We start from the raw sequence: 24,252 nt of genomic DNA on the forward strand, positions 1-24,252 counted from the left end.
ACTGCCCTCCACATGATTTTAGACCCATCGCAAGTACCATTTAACCGACATGCATAAATTTGTCTAGGGCTCACAATGAATAACATGTTTCTAGTTCCAAAGATTTGCCAGAGATAGGTTAGGAGGAAAAATTATCAGTATAGTTTAGGAGGAAAAATTATCAGTTTGGACTCATCCTACTTGATTATTTTTTGATCAAGGTATATTATGCTATTTACTAAAAATACGTTTAAATCACTAATTCAATATAATGTACGCTTCTAAAAATTCTCTGGTTATGAAACTGTTCTAAATTTAGTATTTAGATGATGCCAATAGGCTCCATGAATTTTCACTACCTATTAAGATAATAACAAATAAGAACTACTATTAGATAATTCATAATTCATTAGGAGTATATTATAAAAAAGACATTTCAAGAAGCTACACAACACTTCAATTGTTAAAAGTGACTTTGTTGATTCTTCCACATCGGTTCTAGATGGGTGTTTGGACTCCTAGGCAATCCTTTCTCATAAGTTAGCTTTTTAGATTGAGTCAGGCCAAAAATTCATTTTTTTTAGATGGTATCAGAGTTGGGCTCATCCCATTTCATTGTTTACCCAATGTTGGAATCCATTTCTTTACAGACTTAACCAAACTACAACCAGGACTTGCATCACGTGAGCCATTGAAGTTTTGCTTGTTTAGTGAAGGATGAACCATTTTTTAACCTGACTTTTCAAACAAATTAACTGATGCAATTAGAGAACGAAGATCAATTCGTACATCAATACACCGGTTTTCATCCTGGATAATTTTAAAAAACTACAGCATGAACAGAATTTATGGATGGGTAAAGTAGAAGAACAATAACATTTTTAACATAAAACCGTCTTAAGAATATGGATTGTCTTTCCACCTCATAAGCGAAGAATATAATCCCGGGGACATTTTCCACGTCCAGTTTAGGTTACAAACAGGAAAACTAGCTGGCTCAAGCTCTATCAGTCGGCATCTATACAAGTGAAAGCTCACCAGCCGGGATTGATCTCTTGACAAGCTTTGCCCAAGATTCATTGGTTTCCATAATAACCTTAAGAGCGTAATCCTGGCAGTGCAAGGTAAAGTGATCATCAGCAGGGTCATGCAGAGCAAGTGAAAACAGTTATACAAAGACTAAACCTCTTTATACGATAGGAAGGGGCCTGGAGATTTGTTAGCATGATTACTAATTACCAATATAATTAACATATCATGTCATTGTGTGCTGCAATGAATCAAAAGTAACTGCAAGATCTTGCAGTTATATAGGAAGCTTCTGCAGGAGAGGATGGAAAGATTTCATCATCATACAAACCTAACACGAGGGGCACGCAAAACAGGCAACTGCCAATTTTCTAAGCATTACTATCATGTCTATTTGAAAATTTGCAAGTGCAATGTTACAAGAAACTAAGGGGAAACGGAATCAAGGATCTTCAAAGAAACCACATTTAACCCATAGCTTCTATGGAAGCGTTACCTTGTTTGCTGGCTTGTTGTCAAGAGCAAACCTATTGGCAGGTTTTCCATCAGGTATCTTATAGTCTCTAAACCAGTCCCTGATTGCTGTGAGAGTGCCCTGAAAAATTCACAGAAATGGTTCGATCAATATTTGACAAGTTAACAAGAAATTAATAAGGAACTTGCCTAACATAAAGTCCAAGCACTAATTTAATTCTGGTACAACTTGAAATCGCCTAGTTAGACCTACAGAAGCAATAACTATCCTAAACAGTAGGGCAGCCTTGCCTCTTGGAAGGCGATAAAGCAATACTAAAGTATTGCTTCTCTAGTACTGTTAGCATTCAAGAGCATTTACTTCCTTCTAAAATGGCAAGAAACCAAGGAACTTCATTCAGCAAGTTAAAGTGGACCACTGTTCTGTATGTGGAATCACTGCTATGTTTCTCCCTCTGTTCACTTTTGACTTTGCACACCCCTTAAGAATCAACAAATGAAGTATTGATTTTACCATAATACCCATATTAAAATTGGTGTATGGTCTTTTTTTTTTTTTTTTTTTTGGATGAAGTTAATTGGTGTATAGTCTTAATAGACTTCGAAAATGATTTGGAAACGAGCAATTAATGTTAAAGAGTAAAACAAGAAAAAAAAAGTTGTCTTTCTCTTGATATGCTAAAGCAGACAAGTAAAAGTGAAAATTTTATTTTAGTTTTATTTTAGTATAGTGGACAAGTAAAAGTGAACGGAGGGAGTAGTGTTGCAATCAAGAACATTAAAAAGTATACTATCATATATAGATACCATTAAGCATCTAGCTTAGTAGCAACACCAAACATTTGGAGGAACGATATTCCAGTAAAGCTCATCACAGCAACATGTCAGACAGTGAGATTAGGGACAACACAGTTGCTTCAAACAGGAAGCTCACTGATCTGCACTTAGAGGCATCGTATAACCGACAACGATTACTCGATAAAGAAGAAACAACACATAATAATCCAAAGGAGCTACTAGATGGGCATGATTTTTTTTCATGCGATATGATAGTATGGTAACAAAATGAGACTAAAAAGAATACAGGAACTTGCACTACTTATACAAGTGCTTTTGTCTCCACCAAGCAAGTTATACCAATGTTACTATTTGCCAGTGTTGTCAAAGGCATGCTTAAGCCCTGAAGCGAGGCTCAAAACATGTTGAGCGCTTCGCCTCGCTTTATGTGCGCTTCAGTGTCATCATCTAGGCTCTACGACATACTTTTTCTTGCCAATGAGCCTTTCTTGATGAGGTGACACTACATAATTGATATTTCACTTTATCGTAATGTTTTTACAGTTTCTTTGTCCATATATTTGTTATTCATGCTTATTGTTATTAGTCTTGGATTAAACAAGTAAACATATATATATTTGTATGTTCGCAGCATTGTGTCTTTTTTCATTAAAGCCCACGCTTTATCTGCGCTTTGCGCTTAAAGCCCCAGGTGACCTTAGAGCTTTTTTGCGCTTTTTGCTTTAGACAACACTGCTATTTGCTTATAGGAAACAAAGCAAGATTCCCATAAATATAGTATTTTGCATGCCTCTGCTATCTCTTATTCAGTGGAATGAACAGTTGATAGGAAGCCATATCCTATAACGGCCACTCCAACTCAATAAGAATCTTCGTGTCAGCCCTTACTTTCTCCCATTATCATCACGACTTAAATGCTTTTCCATAGCTTTGCATAGATAAGTAGATAACCTTGAATACTGCTAACTTTCTTCAATCTCTTACTCCAACAAATTATGCAGCTAATTTCAAAAAATATCAAGATCACTCTTTTTTTATAACGGTGGTGTCTGGGCCAGCTTGTGCGCACCTCGACTAATTCCACGGGATACTTGTCACCTCCAACTAGCAACAAGTACCAGGTAACTCTATCCAGCAAGGCTAGGACAAATGGGAAGAAATCACTTTAGTGTTTTTGTCTCTGCTGGGATTTGAAGCTGAGATCTCATGATTCTCAACTCACTTCATTGATCACTAGGCCACGCCCTTGGGTGCCAAGATCACTCATTTTATGCATATGTTCTCTCCATTATTTCTATTGTTGTTCCTTGGCGATGATCACTGGTCAAAGATTTCAACCTCAAGTTAACTGGTTCTTATAATAAATTAACCAGACTCTTCATCAACGAAAATGATAAATTAACCATAAAAACATTGCCAAACAAGTCTGAAGTAAGCATATGAAAATTGAGAAGGAGATTCCAAGACAAATATCTTGAACTAACGAGACATATCACAACACAACAAAAAGAGAGAGCAAGAGAGATAGAGGGAGAGAGAAGATGGATAGAAGTGTTGCACAAGCATAAGCAGTGGGAGAGAAAGAAGAGTCAACAAAAGCTAGCAACTTTATTGCCCTTCAAGCATACCGGAAAATGTTTCTCTACATCATCAACATCATTAACAAGTGAAGCTCTTGGATCGTCTAGTGAAATAGCAACTATTTTCCAGTCAAGTTCTCCTTCATCAATCATCGCCAGAGCAGCTAAAGGTTTGACCTTCAGAAGCTGGCCAATTTTGCCACGGCTATCCCCAATCTCAACAACATCAACTACAAATGAAAAAATCATAGAGAGATTCAACCAGTTATGAAAATCTCAAACGCCGTTCTTTTTCTATTATTTTTGTTTTGATAGATGGACCAGAAGAAAGTTGTTAACTAACCAGGGTCATTATCTCCAAATGCTCCCTCAACTTCAGAGTTTGCAGAGGAAGGATCTTCCCATGTTTGAGGAAGCAATCCATAGTTCCAGTGAATGTTATATCTGAGAATTGCACAAGAGTTGCATAAGATCAAACTTAAAAACTGTAGATATCAGAAAATAGACAACTACACACAGCTGAGATGACACAACATCAGCGAGGAACAAGTCTTTATCAGTTGAAGATTAAGGAGTGCGAGTGTCCATGGATGCAAAACAAGAAACACTTGGTAACAGATCAGAACATATTAACCCACAGAAGACTTCAGTTAACTCATAAATATAATCACTTGCAAATTGCAATAGATAATTACATCTGAAAGTATAACATACTAAAAGAATGTTGAATAAGTGACATAATAAGCTTACGGATAGTCTGAATAAGTGACATAATAAGCTTACGGATAGTATCGAAGTTTCCCCTTCTTTGTGTCTTGTTTAATTGGAGTGTGTTGCTCATCTGTAGCAACTTCCATCTTTGCACTTGATTCTTTGGGGATCTCAACAACAAAATTGAAAACACCATCACCCAAATGTAGTGGTATGTCATGCCAGGGGGATATCTGCACATCACAAAGACATAATTTTGATAAAGACATGATAAAACATGTTATAAGTAATGTACCTTGACAGACTAAAAGCTATGTTTTTTTCACTAAGAGCCCGTTTGGATTGGCTTACAGCTTAAAGCTGTTTGCAGCTTATAAGCTGAAAAAAATAAGTTGGGGTAGTCCAACTTATTTTTTTTGGCTTATAAGCTGTTTTCAGCTTATAAGCTGCTTTAGATAAACTAAGTCAAATGGGTCCAATTATTTTTTTGAGCTTATTTTAAGCATAAAATGACTTTAAGCTGGCCAGCCAAACACTCAAAAAAGCTGAAAACAGCTTATAAGCTAACTTATAAGCCAATCCAAACGGGCTCTAAGTAAACATAACAAAGATGAAATATGTTCACGTTGGATAAAAATTCCAGACATACAACAGTATAAAAGTACACTCCCACAGCTATTTATCTTCACAGTTCACAGCTTTCAATCAATTCCTTATTTGAAATGGATTTCATCTTTGACTTCCCTTCTTCGGGTCATCGTTAAACTACAGAAAGTGGAAATGTGTCGCTGAACAAATTTCATCGATAACAAGTCTCCCAGCAGAGGCGGATCTAGGATTTAAACTCTTGGGGTTCAACCTTTTAAATTTTTTAGCATTGAACCATGATATTTCTAAAGTTATGGGTTCATATCTACTATTTATTGTAAATTCAGTAAATTTTTACATATAAATTTGTACACCGCATCGAAAGTTTGGGGTTCAATTGAACCCCAAATTATAATGCTCCGCCCGCCTCTGTCTCCCTGTTAGGCATTCCAGTAGTATGTCAATCAATCAATCCATTATGCCTCAATCCAAACTAGTACAGGCCAGCTATATGATTCTCTGTAACTACTCCGCTCTACTCAGGCTCATTTCGTACAACAGTCAAAATTTCCAGACTGGGTGTGTTCGGTATGGAGGAAAATGTATTCTTGGAAAATAATTACCCGTTTGGCCATAAGAATTTTTCATTTTTTTCCGAAAAACTATTTCACTTTATTTGAAAATCAATGTTTGGACATGAAAATTTCAAATACAACTTCAAGTTGTATTTGGAATTTGAAAAACAACTAAAACCTTGTTTTCACTTTCAATACATTCAAACAACCAAATATTCTGTGCAAAAACTGCAACTTCAAAATTCCAAATAAAATGAAAAATATTTGGTTTCCATGGCCAGACGCCTACTATGTTAATTTCTTACTTATTTTGTCGTGTTCCGTTGCTTAGTGGAAAACATGTTTTCGGAACACACCCATTCACCCGACCCCACCCCGATAATGAGAAATCCACTGCCAATAAACACGCAAGAGAAAAGTAGTTACCTTTTTGCCAGAATTGTCAGAAAAAAAGACACGGTAATCTAGGGTTTCAGGCTGTCCTTCTTCTTTAGTCTGAATCTGTGGATTGTATATTGCTTTGCAAGTGAAAATACGCCTCTTTTGGACAGGTCCGTTTTTGAAGCAAAGACTGAAACTATTAGGCTTTTGTAATGGACCTTTGGATAGGAGCGAAGCCGTTAAAGTGTTGCTAGTTGATACCATTACTCTCGCCGCCGCCGCCGCCGCCATTGCTGTTTTTCTAGCGTCAGTTCCAAAGGCAAACAGAAAATGGAGATGATGAACTACTAGCAGTGAAAGTAGCAATAGATGCTGCTGCTATCACTGAATCACTTCAACCGCATATATACAAATGGTAAGGTCTCATTGGTTTGCTAGAATATTCGCTTCTTTTTTTTATATATATATATATTTTATTTTTTTTGTAACTGCTCCCACTTTTTTATTATCTATATATACGTCCTTTTTTTTTCTTTTTCCTATTGATTGATTTACGCTTTTTGTCCTTTTTGTATATTTTGCCTCTTTACATGTGATATCTTCCATTTTAAAACGAGCTCTATGTTTTTTGTGTACCAAACCTAACTCCCTATTAGGGCTCGTTTGGTTTCATCCTTAGGGTAGGATAAAATAAGATTAAAATTTCGGGATAACTAATTCTAGAATTAGTTATTTCGAATTTTTATTCCAACCAAACATGGGATAAGGAGACACTAAAATTTTATCTCGATACTATTTTTGCTTATCTTTCACACGAAACGACCCCTAAGTCATAGTATTACATTTTCAAAAATAAAATAATAATAATAATAATAATAATAATAACAACAACATACCCGGTGTAATCTCACAAGTGAGGCCTGGAGAAGATAGGATGTACGCAAATATTACTCTTATCTTTGTAGGATAAAAAGGTTGTTTCCGAAAAACTCTCGGCTCGAAAATAAAGAAAAGAAAGAAAAATAAAAGAAAAGGAAAATGAATTCGATGAAGACGCAAAAAAAAGTATAACAGCAAAATAGCAAGACAAATGATGGAAAAGCAATGGATATTGATACACATCGAAGAATAGACAACTGCGTGAATACTAAATAATAGTACTACTATACTATGGATATGTAGAGCGGACTAGCCCCTACCTCTCCCACCTACAGTGCAGCATCACTCAATCACTTACTACCCTTCTATCCTAATCCCGACCTCTACACTTTTCTATCTAGCGTCATGTCTTTAGTAAGCTGAAGTGTGTCATGTCCTGTCTAATCACCTCTCCCAATTATTTTTCGATTTACATCTATCTCTACTAACTCCTACGATAGTCAACCTCTCACACCTCCTTACCGGCGCATCCTCACACCTCCTTCATGCTGAAATCATCTCAGTCTCACTTCACTCATATTATTCGCAACAGAGGTCACTTCCACCTTGCCCCGAATAACTTCGTTTCTATTCATATCTCTATGAGTATGCATACACATACATCTAAGTACCCATCATCTCTGCTACATTATGTGACACACTTTTCTTTTTAATCTATTCCAAAAAGAATGTTATGTTTTTATATTTAGAAACAACTTAATTTTAAAATTCTCTTTTTACCTTTTATGAAATAATTTCTAGCCACACAAATGTGTGAAGCTTGTTTTAGACCACAAATTTTAAAAGTCTTCATTTTTTTTTAAGCGTTGTGTCATGTAAATTACCAGAGGGAATAAATTGTTTTCCAAGGAATAAAGATTATTGAGGCTTTGTACCTGTTAAGAAGTGTTTTACTCCAAAAAATGAAATTTTTGGTGCAATTCTCGAAATTTGAAATCCATTTTAAATATTAAAAGACGCGACAGCTCTAATCTCGTTTATTACGTCGAATTTGATACGCCATTGACTCAAACATATTTAATTTGGAATTCATTTTAATATCAACAATTGAATGGTGAATGTTCACAATTTAAAATAACCATGTAGTATTTGAATTTTTAATCATACACCAATTACAGAAATTTACCGGACGTCCTTGAAGGAACACTACAACAAAAAATAAAAGATGCAATAAATACTACTCCCTCCGGTAAATTTCTGTAATTGATGTATGAACTTCTCCCTCCGGATCAAAGTGTATCCAATTAATTATTTGCATACTCCTAGATAAAAATAGGTAATTTGACTAAACTGACCCTAATTAAATAGACATTATAATTTGATCACATAACACTTAATAAGGGCAAATCTGAAAAAATAAAATTAATTCTTTCCTAATTTGATAAGAGGATCCTCTTTTTGACTCAAGAAAAAATAAATTAAATGAACACTCTTTTTGATCCGGAGAGAGTATTACTGATACAATTAATCACCTGCTCCTAGGGGTGGGCATGATACGGTATTTGAAAGTTCGGCATGGTAATTTTAGTTTTTGGTTTCTAAAAATGCTATACCATTATCGTATCAAATTAATTCGGTATGGTTCGGTATTTTTAAATTCGATTTTGATATTTTGCGGAACGGTAAATTGGTACCATAACTTGTTCAACTTCGACTTACATATACTCATATCGTAGAGAATTATGACTTCAGTTACTCAAAAAACGTCTCAATTATATTGTACTAACACCTTACACATGTAAAAATATTCAAAAGAAAGTACAAACAATACCCTTCGTAAATCAATTACACAAAAAAAGACATTTAAATTCAAGATAGAGTTGATAAAGTTCCAAAGTTTAAATAATTAGTTTTCTAATAATACTAGTTTATATATTTGGTACTATTATAATACTGAGATATATGAATGATATAGTATGTAACTATATACTTCGGCATGGTATTTGATATTTCGATATTTTCTTTATGAATATCAAATATCAAACTTTTATAAAATGCATATCAAATACTGTACCAAATATTATTAATATCGAAATCGCAATATAAAAAATTTCAATTTCCACATGATAATCAACATCTAACCTACCATGCCCCTACCTACGTGCTCCCCCGTAAATGAAAGTAGGAATGAATGAACATATGTTCCTTTATGCTAAGCTTGTACAGAAGAAAATGATCTTGCAAAATCTCTGAAATATTGTCTTTCATATTTCTTAGGTATAAAAATAAAAAAAATAATATAATAAAAAATAAATTTACAGAAAAACTACAAAATTAATTGAGGGGATGGCCAATCTTAATGTAAGATTTAATCTTTTGTTGATGTTTCTCGACGGCGTTGAGTTAAATTCAGCGCGGCAGCAGCCGTAGAGTAATAAACACACTTGACTATACCCAGGCGCCTGAATATTGCGCTTTGAATGATAATTCACCTTTCCCAATAATAATAAATGCAAAAAAAAAAAAAAAAAGTTCACGACAATTAAATGAACTATTAGTCTATTACTAATCTCAACACTTGGATCCAGATTTTCGAATTACCGTTGTTTCCAACATTATCAATGGCTTCATCTGAAATCGAGATCGTTTCCGACTCCAATCGAGATCAGCAAACTTCAGGTCTTAAAAACCCTAACGAACCAGCCATAATCGATGTTTACTCTGCTTGCGCTTACGGTGATTTTAGCAAACTCCGTAAATTCGTTGAAGTTGACGGCGTTTCCGTTTACCAGCCTGACGGTAACGGATATTACGCGCTTCAATGGGCTGCTCTCAACAATTTCGCTGATATTGTCCAATATATCATCCAGGTATTAACATTTCCTTTTTTTTTTTATTTATTTATGGAGGATCGAGTTTTTAATTGTAGTGTTTTCTAGCACGGGGGCAATGTTCATGCGACGGATAATGCGGGGCAGACCGCGTTGCATTGGGCAGCAGTGCGGGGATCGATTGCTGCTGCTGACGTGTTGTTGCAGAATGGCGCGCGGGTTGAAGCTGCTGATGTTAATGGTTATCGGGTAATGTAAAACACATACTCATAATTCCAGTATTATTGTTGCTATTTTCATTCTTCACTGCCGTACTTTCATTTTTCTTTTTTACTTGAGCTGAGGGTCTATCGGAAATAGCCTCTCTGCCTCCACCTCCACGAGGCAGGGGTAAAGTCTGTGTACATTCTACCCTCTCCAGACCCCACTTTGTGGAGTTATACTGTCTATGTTGTTGTTGTTGTTGCTTTTTTCAAATTCATCTGTATAAGTTGGTAGTTTGAATGTAGCTGGAAAGGAGCTTGACAGTTTTGCGTCCATGATGGAACTGACCCCAGTGTTAGGTCTTTGTGTAACTTCCAGCACATCCTTAGTTGTACTGTTGTTTACCTATAAACTTATTGAACTGTCATCCTGAGCTTTTGAATCTTTATGGGTTTAAGCAGCTTCTTTAGATGAGATGGTAACACACTTCAATAGTATGCTATTTCATTTAGATCATGAATTTATAATCCAAGTTGGATGCAACAGAATTGATAAAGTTTCTAGTTGTTTTTCTTAATGAGTGAGTGTTGTAGGCTTGTAGTTGAAAAACTAAAAGAGAATTTGGTTCAAACTTTGAATTAAAAGGACTATGTTTTGTTTGTTTAATTAGTCTACAAGTGTAAGGTTTCACTTAAATGAAGGATCCTTTGTTGTTTTTTGATAAGGTAAATAATTTTACTTAAATGAAGAATCCATAACCTGAGCTTGTATCAGCAGGGGCACTTGGGGAAGATGATACAGAACCTTTGCAATTATTCCTAAATTCTTTTATCCCAGTTTCATAATCCTTAGTTACAGGCTTCTCGTTGTCCTGCTTCTTCTTGACCACTAGTCATCTTCTTCCATTTTTCCTCAACCTTAGCATGTGCTGGATGTGTTACATTATTCAAAATTTTGACTGGGTGAAACCCTGATTTTGGAGCCTACTAGAAACTAAATTTCTCGGATAAGGCTTTCCTTGAAGTTTCTTTATTCAGTTATATCCACTGTTGAAGTATGTGTACCTCCTTCACAGGCAGTTCATGTTGCAGCTCAGTATGGACAAACAGCTTTTGTGAATCACCTTGTCGCAAAGTATCATGCTGACCTTAATGTACCAGATAATGATGGGAGGAGCCCTCTTCACTGGTATGATTGGCACCCCAGCATTACTACATGAGTTTTCGGTTATGAGTTGAAAATCCATCATCTTCTCAATTTTCAAGTGACAAATTTCTCATGACTCCTTGCTATATTTTCATTCTGATCTCTGGATGTTTTGTGCTCTGTGTTAGTTATGGCAAATTCACTTGTAGTTTTAATGGGATTGAAATTATCCTCCTGTGCATAGATATTTCTTTTTGCCTTGCCTGAGAGCTGGCTTCCTTTCCTAATCATGAATACTTCATTAGCATATCAATTCCAAGATACGCTCCTCTTTTATTCTCAATTATTTATTTTGGTCTTCTGTATCTCACTGCACAATGGTAATAAAACTAATTATTTTGGAACCCATTTTCAGCTGGCATCGGGCATTCTAAGTAAAGTTAATATGTGACATGATCGTGAGAAATTGAAGCGTCAAATTATTTTGAATATGTTAAACCACAAATCTTAGGACCCTAAGTGCAGATATACAGTCAGGGAAGCAAAAACGTGGACGTTTTACATGTCCGTCAGAGTCTCTAGCCTTGGTTACATGAAGATATACTATGATTATCAGATCATAACGCAAAAACAAACTCCATGTATTTCATATATTCCACTATCACATATAATAGATTCAAGTCATTCAACACACAATAGGAAGTACCAAAATAACTCTGATGACTAAAAGGCCGTAAAAGCTATACTGTGCCAAAATCATATAAGGAGGCCTCTTTTCTCTTCCTTTCTGATTTCGTGATTGCTCGAATAAAGGAGTTGATAGGTTATTCGGTCAGAAGTTTGTTTCTTACAAAGTGATTAGTGACCCCTAAACTTCCTTAAAAGATCCCATTTAATAAACTATAGACAGAAAATTGGGGAAGAAGTGTTGTCTTTTAGTTGTAAAGTGGAGAGTAAGGTGATGAAGATCCCAACTCGGTGGATTGGTGTTGCACACAGGTCTTAGTGGTGTTTAACATTAGGACTCAAGTATAGCTTGGATATGTAAAGTTTGATGTCCATGTTTTCTAGATTTGGTTATAGTTGGATTGGTAATTTTCCTTCTTTCGTTATGCTTGTTCCTAAACTTCCTATTAGTAGTTTCATCTAAATAAAGTCTAAACAGAGAGATCAAATCATTGTTTGACATTGTATAACACCCTTTATATTAATGTAGTTTTCATTTTTCAAGCTTTGGTGTTCCTTTCTACTCCAAGTATCTTACATCTTTTATTCCTGGTAGTGTCATTCCCTAATGGACAGTGAACATTTGTTTTATCAAGCACTGGTAGACAGAGTTCTTGCTCTCTGGTGTTGGTTTGTCGAATTAAAAAATGAATGTTTTACTGAGTTGATCTTCATGTTAGTTCTTTATATTGTTTTGTCATTTCTTGGCAGCAGTTATCCATTGTTTTATAATGTGTTCGATAAGCATTTTCCATGGTATTTCCAACTAGGGCTGCATACAAGGGATTTGGTGATACAATTAGGTTACTTCTATTCAGAGATGCTTTCCAGGGGAGACAAGATAAAGATGGTATGTTTATATGGAATGTACCGTTTCTTAAATTCTCTTGGTGTATATATAGTGCTTTTGTAAGTATTAATTATAATATTTTGAGATGGAAATAATAAACGCCGCAACCCTGAAGTTGGTATGTTCCGTAGTGTTGATTCAGAGTCAATGTTATCCAGCAATTATGGTTGTGTAATTATGTCTTACAAAATATGCTTGTGTAAATATGAAAGATAAGTTGCAGTGTCTAATAATTTCTTCACTTGTCAAAGTTTGATTATAGTTGGAGATTCTAAACATTTTATTAGTAGTTTGTTTTCAGTGCTTCTTTTAATAAGATGATTGGTCTAGGTAGATTTTATACTTTGTTAAAGGAAAGAGTTCCTATTTTTGTTAGTTTTGGTGTTAAGTTTAGTTTAGTTTTGGCGTCTGTTTAGTTAGAGAAAGGGTTTGAAATTTGGGGGCTGAATGCCCCTCCTTTTGCTTGAAATTTCATAAACAATGGCCAGAAAAAAATTAAGGGTTTGAATTTCACTTGATCTGGGACAAAACCCTAAAACTTTATCATGTGATCGTTCAGTCGTTGTTGCAGTCCTCTTACTTAGATTAATAATCAGATTCTGGATTCCTTCCTCCTTTAGTGAATCATTGCATCTTTCCTTCTTCTTCTTCTTCTTCTTCTTTTTTTTTTTTTTTTTGATAAGAAGGGAATCATTATATCATATTTATCTTTAAACACTAATTCTTACTTATACTAACAACAACAACCCAGTGTAATCCCACAGGTGGGGTCTGGGGAGCGTAGAGTGTACGCAGATCTTACCCCTACCTTGAGAAGGCGAATCTTACTTATACTAAAAACTTTTAATGAATCTAAATGCTCAAATATGTGGAAATATCGTAGGCGTGATATGATTGGACTCTGTAAGGAAAGCGCTGCCTTTTTGTAATACATGCACTAACTTAATCCTGGACTTTTGTTGCATTAATGAATCTTTTACATACGAGTAAGTAGTGCACATATATTTTGTTTTATCAGTTGAATTTCGAAATTCAACTGAGCATCTAATAGGAAGATATGTAAGGAAAGTGACACTGCAGGATTTTTTTTTTTTTTTTTTTTTTTTTTTGTGAAGAATTGGATATTGAGTTGGTGGTTTGTAGCGAGCTGCCAAGGGTATATACTAAGTGGAGAATGAAGTCCATATCTCCTTTGAGCAAGTTTCTTCTTGTTGATTTGAAGAAATCATTTGGGATTTTGTGTGTTTCCTGGGATGAACCTTTGGAAGACTTAAATGTAGTGAGTTTTTTCCCCCTTTTGAGGTGGTATTTCTTAGCATTCCTCCATTAACTTATGGGTCCTATCTTTCCCGTTGCAGCATTCTAAGATTTTGACATGGGCATATCTGAAAGTTTGAGAGTAAATATCCATTGGCTTCATGTTTTGTTTAATTAGTCATTTTTTTCTCGGGGGGTTGTGATCATGACTGATGTGAAAAACGTTTTATCTGGAAGATGTTTTGGTTGATCTTATTCTTTTAATTGAATTTTTACTGATTGACCATGATAATTGCTATCTACATACATCTGGCGTCAATTTTGTTGTTTATAAGCACAAACATAGTTGTATACTGCTGATACTTCAAACATTTGCAGGTTGCACTCCCTTGCATTGGGCAGCATTAAGAGGAAATGCAGAAGCTTGCACTTTACTTGTACATGCAGGCACAAAGGAGGAATTAACAGTCAAAGATAAGGCCGGACTTACTCCTGCAGAGCTTGCATCTGATAAAGGTCATCGGCAAATAGCACTTATACTTGTAGGTAACTCTTATACTTATATAGAAATTATCTATGGTCCATAGTGACAGTTTCTGAACAATTTGAAAGATTTCCACCTGGAAATTCTAATTGGTTGCTTGTATCCAAATGCGATTGTGAACGAGAATATTTAAAACACATAATGCTATCTTAATCCCCAAAAAAGAAAATAGTACTATCATGAAGATTCTGTCATCTGACGTGCTGGGTTATGCAATAATATTAATCCTCGTATACGCGTGTCCGTCCTTTCCGTTGTAACTATTTCATGTTCTAGGCGGTGTATTTGAGATGAATTTGAATGGATGGATTTGGATCCTTGCCGAAATCCATAACTTGTATGGATGACTTGGATTGTCATGGATTTCAAGTCTCAAATAAATACCTGGGAGATGGTGGAGGTCTTTTTTGATTGACTTCTAACCTGTCCTGTAATTTAATTGAATGTTTCTGGATTAATCTTTCTTGAGCAAAATGCTTCGTACAAGTGGTTTTAATTCATTTCATTATGATTCCAAAAAGTAAAAGCTTCTCCATATCTCAAATTCATAATAAACCTTATAGTTCATGGGGAAGTAACGCTTGGGATTATGTTGCATGATATGTTAATGCTTTGGCCTTCTCTATTTTTTTTGGTTCACCTCCTACTCTTTTCACATGACGCACAATTTGAATCAAGGTGAATTCATATTTTAGAACACATATACTGCTCTAGTTGTGTGACTCTTATCCCATGAAGTTTTATTATGAAAAAGGCAAGTTAGCATGATGAATCTCGTAAAACTTGCTCTTAGTTTTAAAATATTCCTTGCACAAAAGAATGATTGTCTTGAGGTTGGAAGTATTTTGTCTGAATGACAGTTTGAAATTCAATTTTGTGCAGTCTCATGCCCAACGATCACAGAGAAAGCAGTGGAAAGACAAGGTTTGGCCTGCTAAAATGGGGCCAAAAGGTTATGCTCCAGTTCTATTCTCTGTTATTCTTGTCAACATCATTCTCTTCATCAATTCAGTCCTCTTTGGTGGGTGATGGTACTTCTTGTGGTATTATTTTCCTTCTTTTAGTTGGAGGCTTGCTAATTGTTAATTACTGGATCTTGTTTTTGCTAGCTCCTGGTCTTACAAAAGTTACTGCTGTTGTCGCACTTTGGGGATGGACTGCTGTTTCCCTGGCAGTTGCTGCGCTCCTAATGTTAGTTCGTTGCAGTAGGTAACTTTTTCCTGTTTAATTACTTCAATGAATGAGGCAATAAAACCCACTTAATTTACTATGTATATTATACTAAACCCCATTATTGTATTAAAGCCAATGGGAGTTTTTGTGGGCTTTATTCTATTTAAGCAAATAATCAACATAATCAGAGTATGGTAGTGCACAAGGGGTTCCCCAATTCAGAGTATGAGGCATGGAAACTTCGAGGCAAAGGTAGCATTTGATACGGGTGTAAAATGCAAATGTTCCTTATAGTCTGTTATTTCCCTTTGCCTAATTCTACAAAATCTATAGTATGATTCACAAATTTTATGTACATACTAAAAGAGGAACACAGCACTCTGGAACGCCGACTGCAGTCACAGTCTTAGAACTGCAATCATCTGACATGTTCACTGACACATAAAAGTTAATCTGCGTGATTCTGTGATCCATAGGGACCATAAATTTGTGAAAGGAGAAAATTAGATCTTTCCAAACTGGACTTCGATAAAAGCAGAAGATAAACTGATTTTTTTATATTTTTTTTTACCGGATAAGCAAAAGAATCATTTGTTCTTAAAGAAGCTTCATCCTCGTTCCCTTTCACCATTATCATTGATGAACCATCTATTCAATCAGTCTGCTCTTTCTTGTCCTTTTCCCTTCCCTTTCACCATTATCATTGATGGACCATCTACTCAATCAGTCTGCTCTTTCTTGTCCTTTATATCACTATTATCCCTAGACATTGGTTATAGAATTTTTGGAGTTTGTCCTGTACAATGTTGAACTTAAATGAATCGGCTTGTTTATTTGGCAATATCCTAATTTTGGCCCTGAAAGTTAAACATTTTCTTGTATGTGTTTCATTTTGGTAAATGTATGCCTGCACTCAGCTTCTCGAGCCTCATTATAGAGCTAAAAATGATGGTTTCATTTTGGTTTGCAGTAAAGATCCAGGTTACATCAAGATCGGGGTCGCTGGTCAACCTGATGCTCAGGTATCACTCTCATTTGGAATCTGTTCAACAGCGATTTTAATGTCTTCTAATTTACTTAATGATGTTAGCTGATTCATACAGGATCCACTATTGAATATTGATCTGAACAATACTTCCAGTTGGACTGGGAACTGGTCTCAGCTTTGCCCCACCTGCAAGGTTTCTCAGAAAACCTTGTCTTCTTTCGACAAGATATATTCTACCTTTGATGATGCATTTGTTTTGTGATGTTGATTGTTGAACATTTTTATGCAAGATCATACGACCTGTTCGGTCAAAACACTGTCCTACTTGCAACCGCTGTGTTGAACAATTCGATCATCATTGCCCCTGGGTCTCAAATTGTGTGGGGAAGGTATGACTATTTAAAAGATTCTAAAGGAGCATACACAGTGTACAAAAATCTGCTAGCCGTTAATTTTGTCTAATTCTTCTTTTTCTGTATGCCTGGTTATTCCTCTTGTTTTGTCCTTTACGGGCACCTCTGGTTAGATGCAATACAAATGAGTGTTAGTATCTTATTTTTAACTTTATATTCCTGTTTTCACTGCCCTTCCCCGGACCCCGCGCATAGTGGGAGCTTAGTGCACCGGGCTGCCCCCTTTTTTTTTTTTTTTTTTAATTTCCTGTTTTCACTCCTATGTTTCCTCACATCTTCACTAAACTATGATAGTACTACTGAAGGGGTTCTTGGGCCACATAATTAATACTCCCTCCGTCCCAATTTATGTGATATAGTTTGACTGGGCACGGAGTTTAAGAAATAAGGGAAAACTTTTGAATCTTGTGGTCTAAAATAAGCCAAAGATATTTGTGTGGTTATAGATCATCTTGTTGAGCGTAAAAGGTAAAGTTTAAAGTTAAATGTTTGCCAAATAAGGAAATGTATCATTCTTTTTGGGACAGACTAAAAAGGAAAGTGTATCACATAAATTGGGACAGAGGGAGTATTATTGATGCAGCTCGTTGGCTATGAATCTCTAAAACTGTAACTATGGATTGCAGTAATTACATAACTAGAATCAACACTTCCCTTCTGAGATTAATCAGGCATCAACCTCATTTCTTATTCCTTTTCTCTCTTTTGCCTATCTTGCATCAGTTTGTTGACTTCCTCACTAAATGCAGGTTACGAGCAGTTCTTGCATCTTCAAAGTTTTAGAAATTTTGCAAGTAGTTTTATTAATTCCTGTGCTTTTAACTGTCATTCTTGCTGAACATTGCAGAGGAATAAGCGGGACTTCTTCATTTTCCTTTGTATGGGTTCTATGACATCTATAGTTGCAGCTGCAGTTTCTCTCCAGAGTATGTTAAAAGCACTTTATCTGTAGTATCGCATGTCTTAAGGATGATACTGGTAGCTTACACTAATAAAACAACACTGGGTTGTTTAAGACAGTTATAACTTTTTACCTCTTGCAGGAATTTGGACATCAGTACCATCGTTGGTAACTGATGAACCGTGGTTACATCATGTTGTCCTTGCTTATCCTGGTGTAGTTGCTTTTCTGTTCATGGACGGGGTTATTCTAATTGCTGCTGTAACACTCTGTGTAGTACAGATATCCCAGGTATATTAGATTCCCTGGTTAGCTTGTCCTTCCTGGTCATTATGCAGCTGAAGCCTATAGATATTTTGCTCAGGATTCACTTTAGTAGTCAATCCTACCCCTCCCCCCAAATCTGATTGACCTAATTCCCTTGAAAGGGTGTTGGGTGGGTGGGGTTTAATGTATCGGCTGCCTCTACAAGGCATTTAGTAATTTACTATAGTGTTGTGAGGCTTGAAGAAGTATTATCCCAATAGGGCATTAGTATCTTAGTTGGGGAATCTATGCAGTGGAGCTTTCCTTTATGAATATTGCTTGTATGTCACAACAAATGAATGGAGAATTGATGCAATGAACCTTTTCCGTCCATGCAGATAGCTCGAAATATCACAACCAATGAAATGGCAAATGCTATAAGATATGGGTATCTTCGTGGTCCAGATGGGAGGTTCCGAAATCCCTATAACCATGGATGTCGAAAGAATTGCTCTGATTTCCTTATTAATGGTTACACAAATGATGAAGAGATTGCATGGCCACCATTGCAGCATGTTGCAAGATAGCAGCATTTATAATCCCTGCTTGCTAAAGGATGCATAAATTACCAGACGCCTCCAGGTGACCTCTTCAGTATTTGTAAAAGGATGCGAGGGGCTATGATTTATTTTGTCTTTGCCAATGTACCCAAAAAACAAAAAAGATGCTAGTGGGTCTGGTTTATTTACATTGTAAAAAAAAGTATCATCCCACAAAATTATAGGGGGAAAAATCCGTAACACTTGCTTCATTGAAAATGATACTGTTCTTTGTACATCTTGTATCAAATAGTCGAGTAATGAGAAGACTTTCGACAATTAACGGGAGGTTTAAGACGAATGAGTTGAGTATGAGGAATTTTAGTATAATTTCATTTCATATTCTAGTTACCGCCGAGTATAACCGTTATAAATACTCTTCTACCGTTACTTGAATATCCAGTATATAATGATGATTGATAATTACTGCACAAGGTCAAATCTGGGTCTCCATTTGATGAAGGAACTTTTTTCTCGGAGGAACAAACTCGATCCATATTTTTAGGTCTTTCCATATCAAATTTTGATACTGTAAAAAACAAGATTCTATCTTCTGCCAAACTAAAATTACTGAACTAGATATAGTTTCTCCCACCAAATCTTTTACCACTTGGAGCAAACAAAATTTGAATTGAAGGTCTTTGATCAAATTTGATCCCCGAAACCAAAATAATACAGTAATTCTTCGTAAACTTGGACTCCTGTCCACAACATTAGGTCAAATTTGCTCCCATTAAATCTCTATTTAGACACTTTCCAAAAAGGCATTAAAAATCGAAACCGGCTCCTATACTTGAACAATGCAATATTTATTCATTTTTTTCAAATTGGATAGGTAAAAGCTCAAAGAATACAACATACAATTTCAACTCGGACTAGTTTTATATGTCCAAGTGAAAATAAACATACACAACAAGGTGATCACAAGACCTTATTTCACAGCTCATTGAACTGTCAAACAAATCAACTTTGTTGGATACCACTAGGCCATGTCTGATTCTTCACTGGCTTCAGAATGTCTGTGATCTCTGATAATGTTTCTTCATCTATCCCAGCAGTTGCTAGTTCTAGGGCAGCTGCTATATTTTCCTCCACCTTCAAGCAAAAGATATATCATGACACAAGCCAATATAGTATCCTCAAAAAATATCCATAGAAAAATGTGATCTCCACAACAGTGAGAGAAGATTGTGAACACAAAGAATCTGAGTGGACAGACAAGAGGACAAGCATAAAACCATCTAAAAAGGATGCTTGGGCTAGGCACTCGGATACACATTGTTGGACATTTGTTGCAAAATTTATGTGCCTCAAGCTTCCAGCTCAAGCAGACTTCCAGAAAGGACTTGCAAGTTAACTAGTACTCCATCAATCAATCAACTATTCCTCAAACTAAATTAGTTGTGGTTGGCTATATGAAAGCTCGTATCCATTCCGCTCTACTCAGGAAATCAATCAGCACCATTTCCGAAAATGAAATGAGAAAATGACTTGCATACTTCTAATACAAAGCTTTCCAGGAGAGTAACCAATTATCATCTATGCATCTGTTCTTAGGTAATGTTTAAACAAGGGAAGTATGAACATCGCATGTGCTTTGGCAGAAAAGTTGACAAAGAACAAATGTGCAGATTTGGCAACACACCAGATTGCAGGCTCATTCTTTTGTCCCTGTTCACTTACACAATCTCATTGTGCTGTTCAAGGGTCATGAATTTCTACCTAATCCTACTATTTTGTCCAATTTCTAGTCAGTATAAGAAAGCAAATCCATTTTTCATCTGTCAATGAAGTAAAAATTCTGTTCCCTATTCTTTTTTCTTTCGGCAACATAGTGAAGCCAGCCAATCCTTTTTATGACAAATGTAAAATATAATATCATTACCTCGAAAAGAAGAAAACATAAGTTCAAAAGATGACACCAGATTCATAAATGAAGAATTGGATGCAGAGGATCGGGATCGATGAAAAAAGATAACCTCTTTAACGGACTTCATCCCCACTAGTACGGAAGAAATATCGGTTTTTGCTAAGCTGTACTGCAAGGCTAATTTTGAGATATTCTTTCCCCTTTCTTTGCAATGATCAACAGCAGCTTGGCATGCAGCCTGTTGAAGCAAAATATGCAGACATATGAGTGAGTAAGAAAATTAAGAAAAAGTTCAGTTTTATTTTGGGAGAAGATTCACGAAGAAGCATTGAAGAGCGGAGAGAAGAACAACTTTGAGAGACTGGATGCAGCCAAGTACAAGTTAAAAATGAGACATCTAATATCACAAGTTAGAAGTTGTCCATGGATTTAAAAGCCAATAGCTCGTTCTCAGTGAGATCTTCTATATGTTCTAATTTCAATAAGCGATATTTAAAGGAGTTAAATTTTTTGTCCGAGTACGACAACCAAACATTCAATCTTCATCTAATGGCAGACAGATGGGAAGAAATGAATAGATTGCAGAGATAGTACAACATAACAAATCTAAAGTAGGGCAACTTTAGCAAGTAATCCACGCTCTTATAGGATAGTATTAGTAAAGGAGAAAAATGCCTTAAGTTCAGAAGAAGCAGGGTGCCACTCTGGACCTCCAGCCTCAGTAAGAAGGCCCATTGAAAGAGGAGAAGCACTGATCACTCCGACACCCTTGCTCTTCAGGTATGGCAACAGATCCTCCAAAGTTGTATCGTTGATACTGTAGTGACAATATGACAGGATGACATCAACTGTGCCTGGAGGGACGCGATCGAGCACGTAAGTGAATACCCCCAAAGGAAGGCCTGTTATACCAATGAAACGGATCTTTCCAGCTTGCTTCAGTTTTTGAAGGGCGGGAAGCGTCTCATTCACAATCTGTTCGAGACAAAAAAAAAAGACACTAAAACTCCCTTGCTAAAACTACGGACTTCCACAAACAAAATCGTGACAAAGTGGTGAAGTGGGGAAGGAGGGCTATAAATCTTACTTTCAAAACAAAGACTACCACTTGGATAATGTCACAAAGAAAGATAGCATTTTGAAAACCAGACATATCAAACACTGAGAACATATCACGTAGTTTGACGTGTAATCAATATGACAAGTTGAGGAAAGGATGATAAGAGATTTACAAGGTTAACAGATCACTTAGCCAACCTATGATGTACTTCCTTCAATCTGAGGGAATGACAAACTTCAAAGTACGAGGATCAAAATATTTTAATTTTAGTGTGCATCAGACATTGACTCAGTTTATTAAAAGTAAATGTTACATATTTGGAAACAGCATAAAAAGTCTTATATCATAATCTTTTTATATTATACATATTTACAAAGTATTCAGAAAAATCGTTTTTAAAAAAGGACTCGTACAAATATCAGAGGGAAGAATCGAACTTAAATGATCAATCAATAAAGCACCTGATCGAGGGACCCAAATTCAATATCGTGACACTGTAACATATCAACATAATCAAGTTGCAGCCGCTCCAAGCTCTCATCAATGCTTTTAGTCACTCTCTCAGCACTGAAATCAAATCCCTCTTTGTACCTCCCACATTTTGTGGACACAATGTACTGATCTCTGGGCACTCCAAGAGCCTTTAAAGCTTTCCCTAGTACCTTTTCCGATAATGTTCCTCCATAAAACCTGAAAGTCACCAATTAAAGAAAAGAACACCAATTTAAGAAGTTCACTTATCATTTCCGAATTCAACAGCAACATGATTCAAGAAGCGGATCCAAAGTTTCAAATCACTTATGCAGATTCCTGATCTTTCACAAAATTCAAATGGCAGAGATTGATCCAAATTTTAAATCACGGCATACTGATAAGACTGCATCCACTTCCTTTTTAACACTAATTGTGGATGTAATTTAAATTATTCCTTCCGTCCCAATTTAATTTTTTTTGGTCTGCCGTGTCTCTTTCTATATTCAGTAAGTTTTCCAATTCCAACGTTCTACGTGACAAGTTTAAGAGTACAAAAATGCATCTTAAATTTAAGACTACAAGATTCAAAAATGTCCATTTGTTTTTTAAACCCGGTGCCCAGTCAAATTAAATTTATGCCTTTTAAGAAAAAGTTGAACTATATACTGTGTATTTTCTAAGAAGTTAGTGATGCATAGATAATAATGAAAAAACCATAGTGAAAGAGTGTAATGTATGTGCTGGATGTGTGACTGCAGGAAGAGAAAAAGAGAAGTGTGTACGGGGAAGTGTCAAAGAAATTGACGCCGAGGCGAAATGCTTCACGCACGGCAGCGAAGGCGTCTTGTTCAGAGACATCCCCGAAAACCTTGCCCAGAGGGGAAGCCCCGAACCCCACCGAGCTCACTTTCAGTCCAGTGTTGCCCAGTGGCCGGAGCTGCAATGCCATTTTTGATGGGAAATGTTAGGGTTTTCAAATCTGAAATATAATACTCTCTTCAGTTCTGTTTCAGTAGGAAGATGACAAATGTGAGTGGATGAGAAAGAGCCTATTGTGGAAAAAGACAGTAGTTGGTGTGCTCACTCAGACAACTGAAAATTACACGACAAGTAATGAATTATTGTTGTGACTTGTGAGCCACTAATGGGAAAGGTTATGGGCTATATATTTGATTGTTTGGCCTGCTTGCTGTTGAATGGACTCTTGGGAAGATTTTGCATAGATTTCCTTCCTTTTTTTATGCGCGGGGTGCCCTTGTTTTGGGCTTGTCTTTATATTTTGCCCCTCATTTATGTCTTCTTTAATTTTTGTCCTTGCCGCCTGTTTAATGAAATTTTTTTGATGAAATTACCCTTACCCCATTAAAACTCTTTCCATTTCGTCATTTGCCCTTTTTTTTTTTTTTTTTTTTTTTTTTTTTGTTTCTTCGTTCCTGCTCTGTTTTGTGTTTGTCTTATCTATTCTAAAATTTAGGTACGAATTTGGATCTTTTGCTCGTTTCAATATTTGTTTTTATGTTAGATTGTCGTTTGTTGAATTGATATCTTTGTCTTCGTCGTTTTTTATATTTAATTGATCCTTTTTAATTTAAATTTATAGTGTTTTGTTACAGTGTCTGTATGATTTTCTGAACTTTAGTTTCGTTCCCCATGTATATATTTTGGTTTTTTGAATGTCGTAATATGTTTTAGTTGATTTTGATATGCGTTTTAGTTTTCTCTTTGTTGAATCTTTGAAGTTTTGTCTGTGAACAGCTGTTTTATGTTGTTGCTATTATTTTTGTTTAATAATCTGATTTTTGTGAAGAATATGTTTGTCTGAGGCAACATATGCCGGGTCCGGCAGAGTTCTTGGTTTTTGAAACTGAAGTTATGCCGGTTCCGACATAAAATTATGCCGGTTCCGGCATAAAGTTATGCCTGTTCCGGCATAACTTCATGAATTAAGTTAATTTATGCGTGTCTTGGTTTTTTGG

At 35.9% G+C, this 24,252-nt stretch overlaps 3 protein-coding genes across 3 annotated transcripts; 1 reads left to right on the forward strand and 2 right to left on the reverse strand.

Moving 5' to 3' along the window:
- Positions 1-841: 841 nt before the first annotated feature.
- LOC132598886 (soluble inorganic pyrophosphatase 6, chloroplastic-like) lies at positions 842-6,548 on the reverse strand. Its single transcript, XM_060312029.1, has 6 exons — positions 6,161-6,548; positions 4,644-4,804; positions 4,204-4,304; positions 3,909-4,090; positions 1,505-1,603; positions 842-1,090 (listed from the first exon to the last, which is right to left on the reverse strand). Exons 1-6 carry the CDS (start codon positions 6,404-6,406, stop codon positions 998-1,000), a joined length of 882 nt encoding a protein of 293 aa, XP_060168012.1. The 5' UTR covers positions 6,407-6,548; the 3' UTR covers positions 842-997.
- A 2,662-nt stretch (positions 6,549-9,210) lies between these two features.
- On the forward strand, positions 9,211-19,158 carry LOC132598887 (probable protein S-acyltransferase 23). Its single transcript, XM_060312030.1, has 13 exons — positions 9,211-9,864; positions 9,934-10,074; positions 11,105-11,217; positions 12,672-12,751; positions 14,387-14,550; positions 15,435-15,573; positions 15,662-15,761; positions 16,696-16,747; positions 16,829-16,906; positions 17,004-17,102; positions 17,974-18,052; positions 18,170-18,318; positions 18,672-19,158. Exons 1-13 carry the CDS (start codon positions 9,616-9,618, stop codon positions 18,858-18,860), a joined length of 1,632 nt encoding a protein of 543 aa, XP_060168013.1. The 5' UTR covers positions 9,211-9,615; the 3' UTR covers positions 18,861-19,158.
- Positions 19,159-19,639: 481 nt separating this feature from the next.
- LOC132598888 (L-galactose dehydrogenase-like) lies at positions 19,640-23,388 on the reverse strand. The gene is made up of 5 exons (XM_060312031.1): positions 23,059-23,388; positions 22,264-22,492; positions 21,418-21,717; positions 20,852-20,980; positions 19,640-19,967 (listed from the first exon to the last, which is right to left on the reverse strand). The coding sequence occupies exons 1-5, from the start codon at positions 23,223-23,225 to the stop codon at positions 19,836-19,838; spliced, it is 957 nt and encodes a 318-aa protein (XP_060168014.1). The 5' UTR covers positions 23,226-23,388; the 3' UTR covers positions 19,640-19,835.
- Positions 23,389-24,252: the final 864 nt, after the last annotated feature.

The sequence above is a fragment of the Lycium barbarum genome, chromosome 6 (genome assembly GCF_019175385.1).
Source record: "Lycium barbarum isolate Lr01 chromosome 6, ASM1917538v2, whole genome shotgun sequence".
NCBI classification, from domain to species: Eukaryota; Viridiplantae; Streptophyta; class Magnoliopsida; order Solanales; family Solanaceae; genus Lycium; species Lycium barbarum.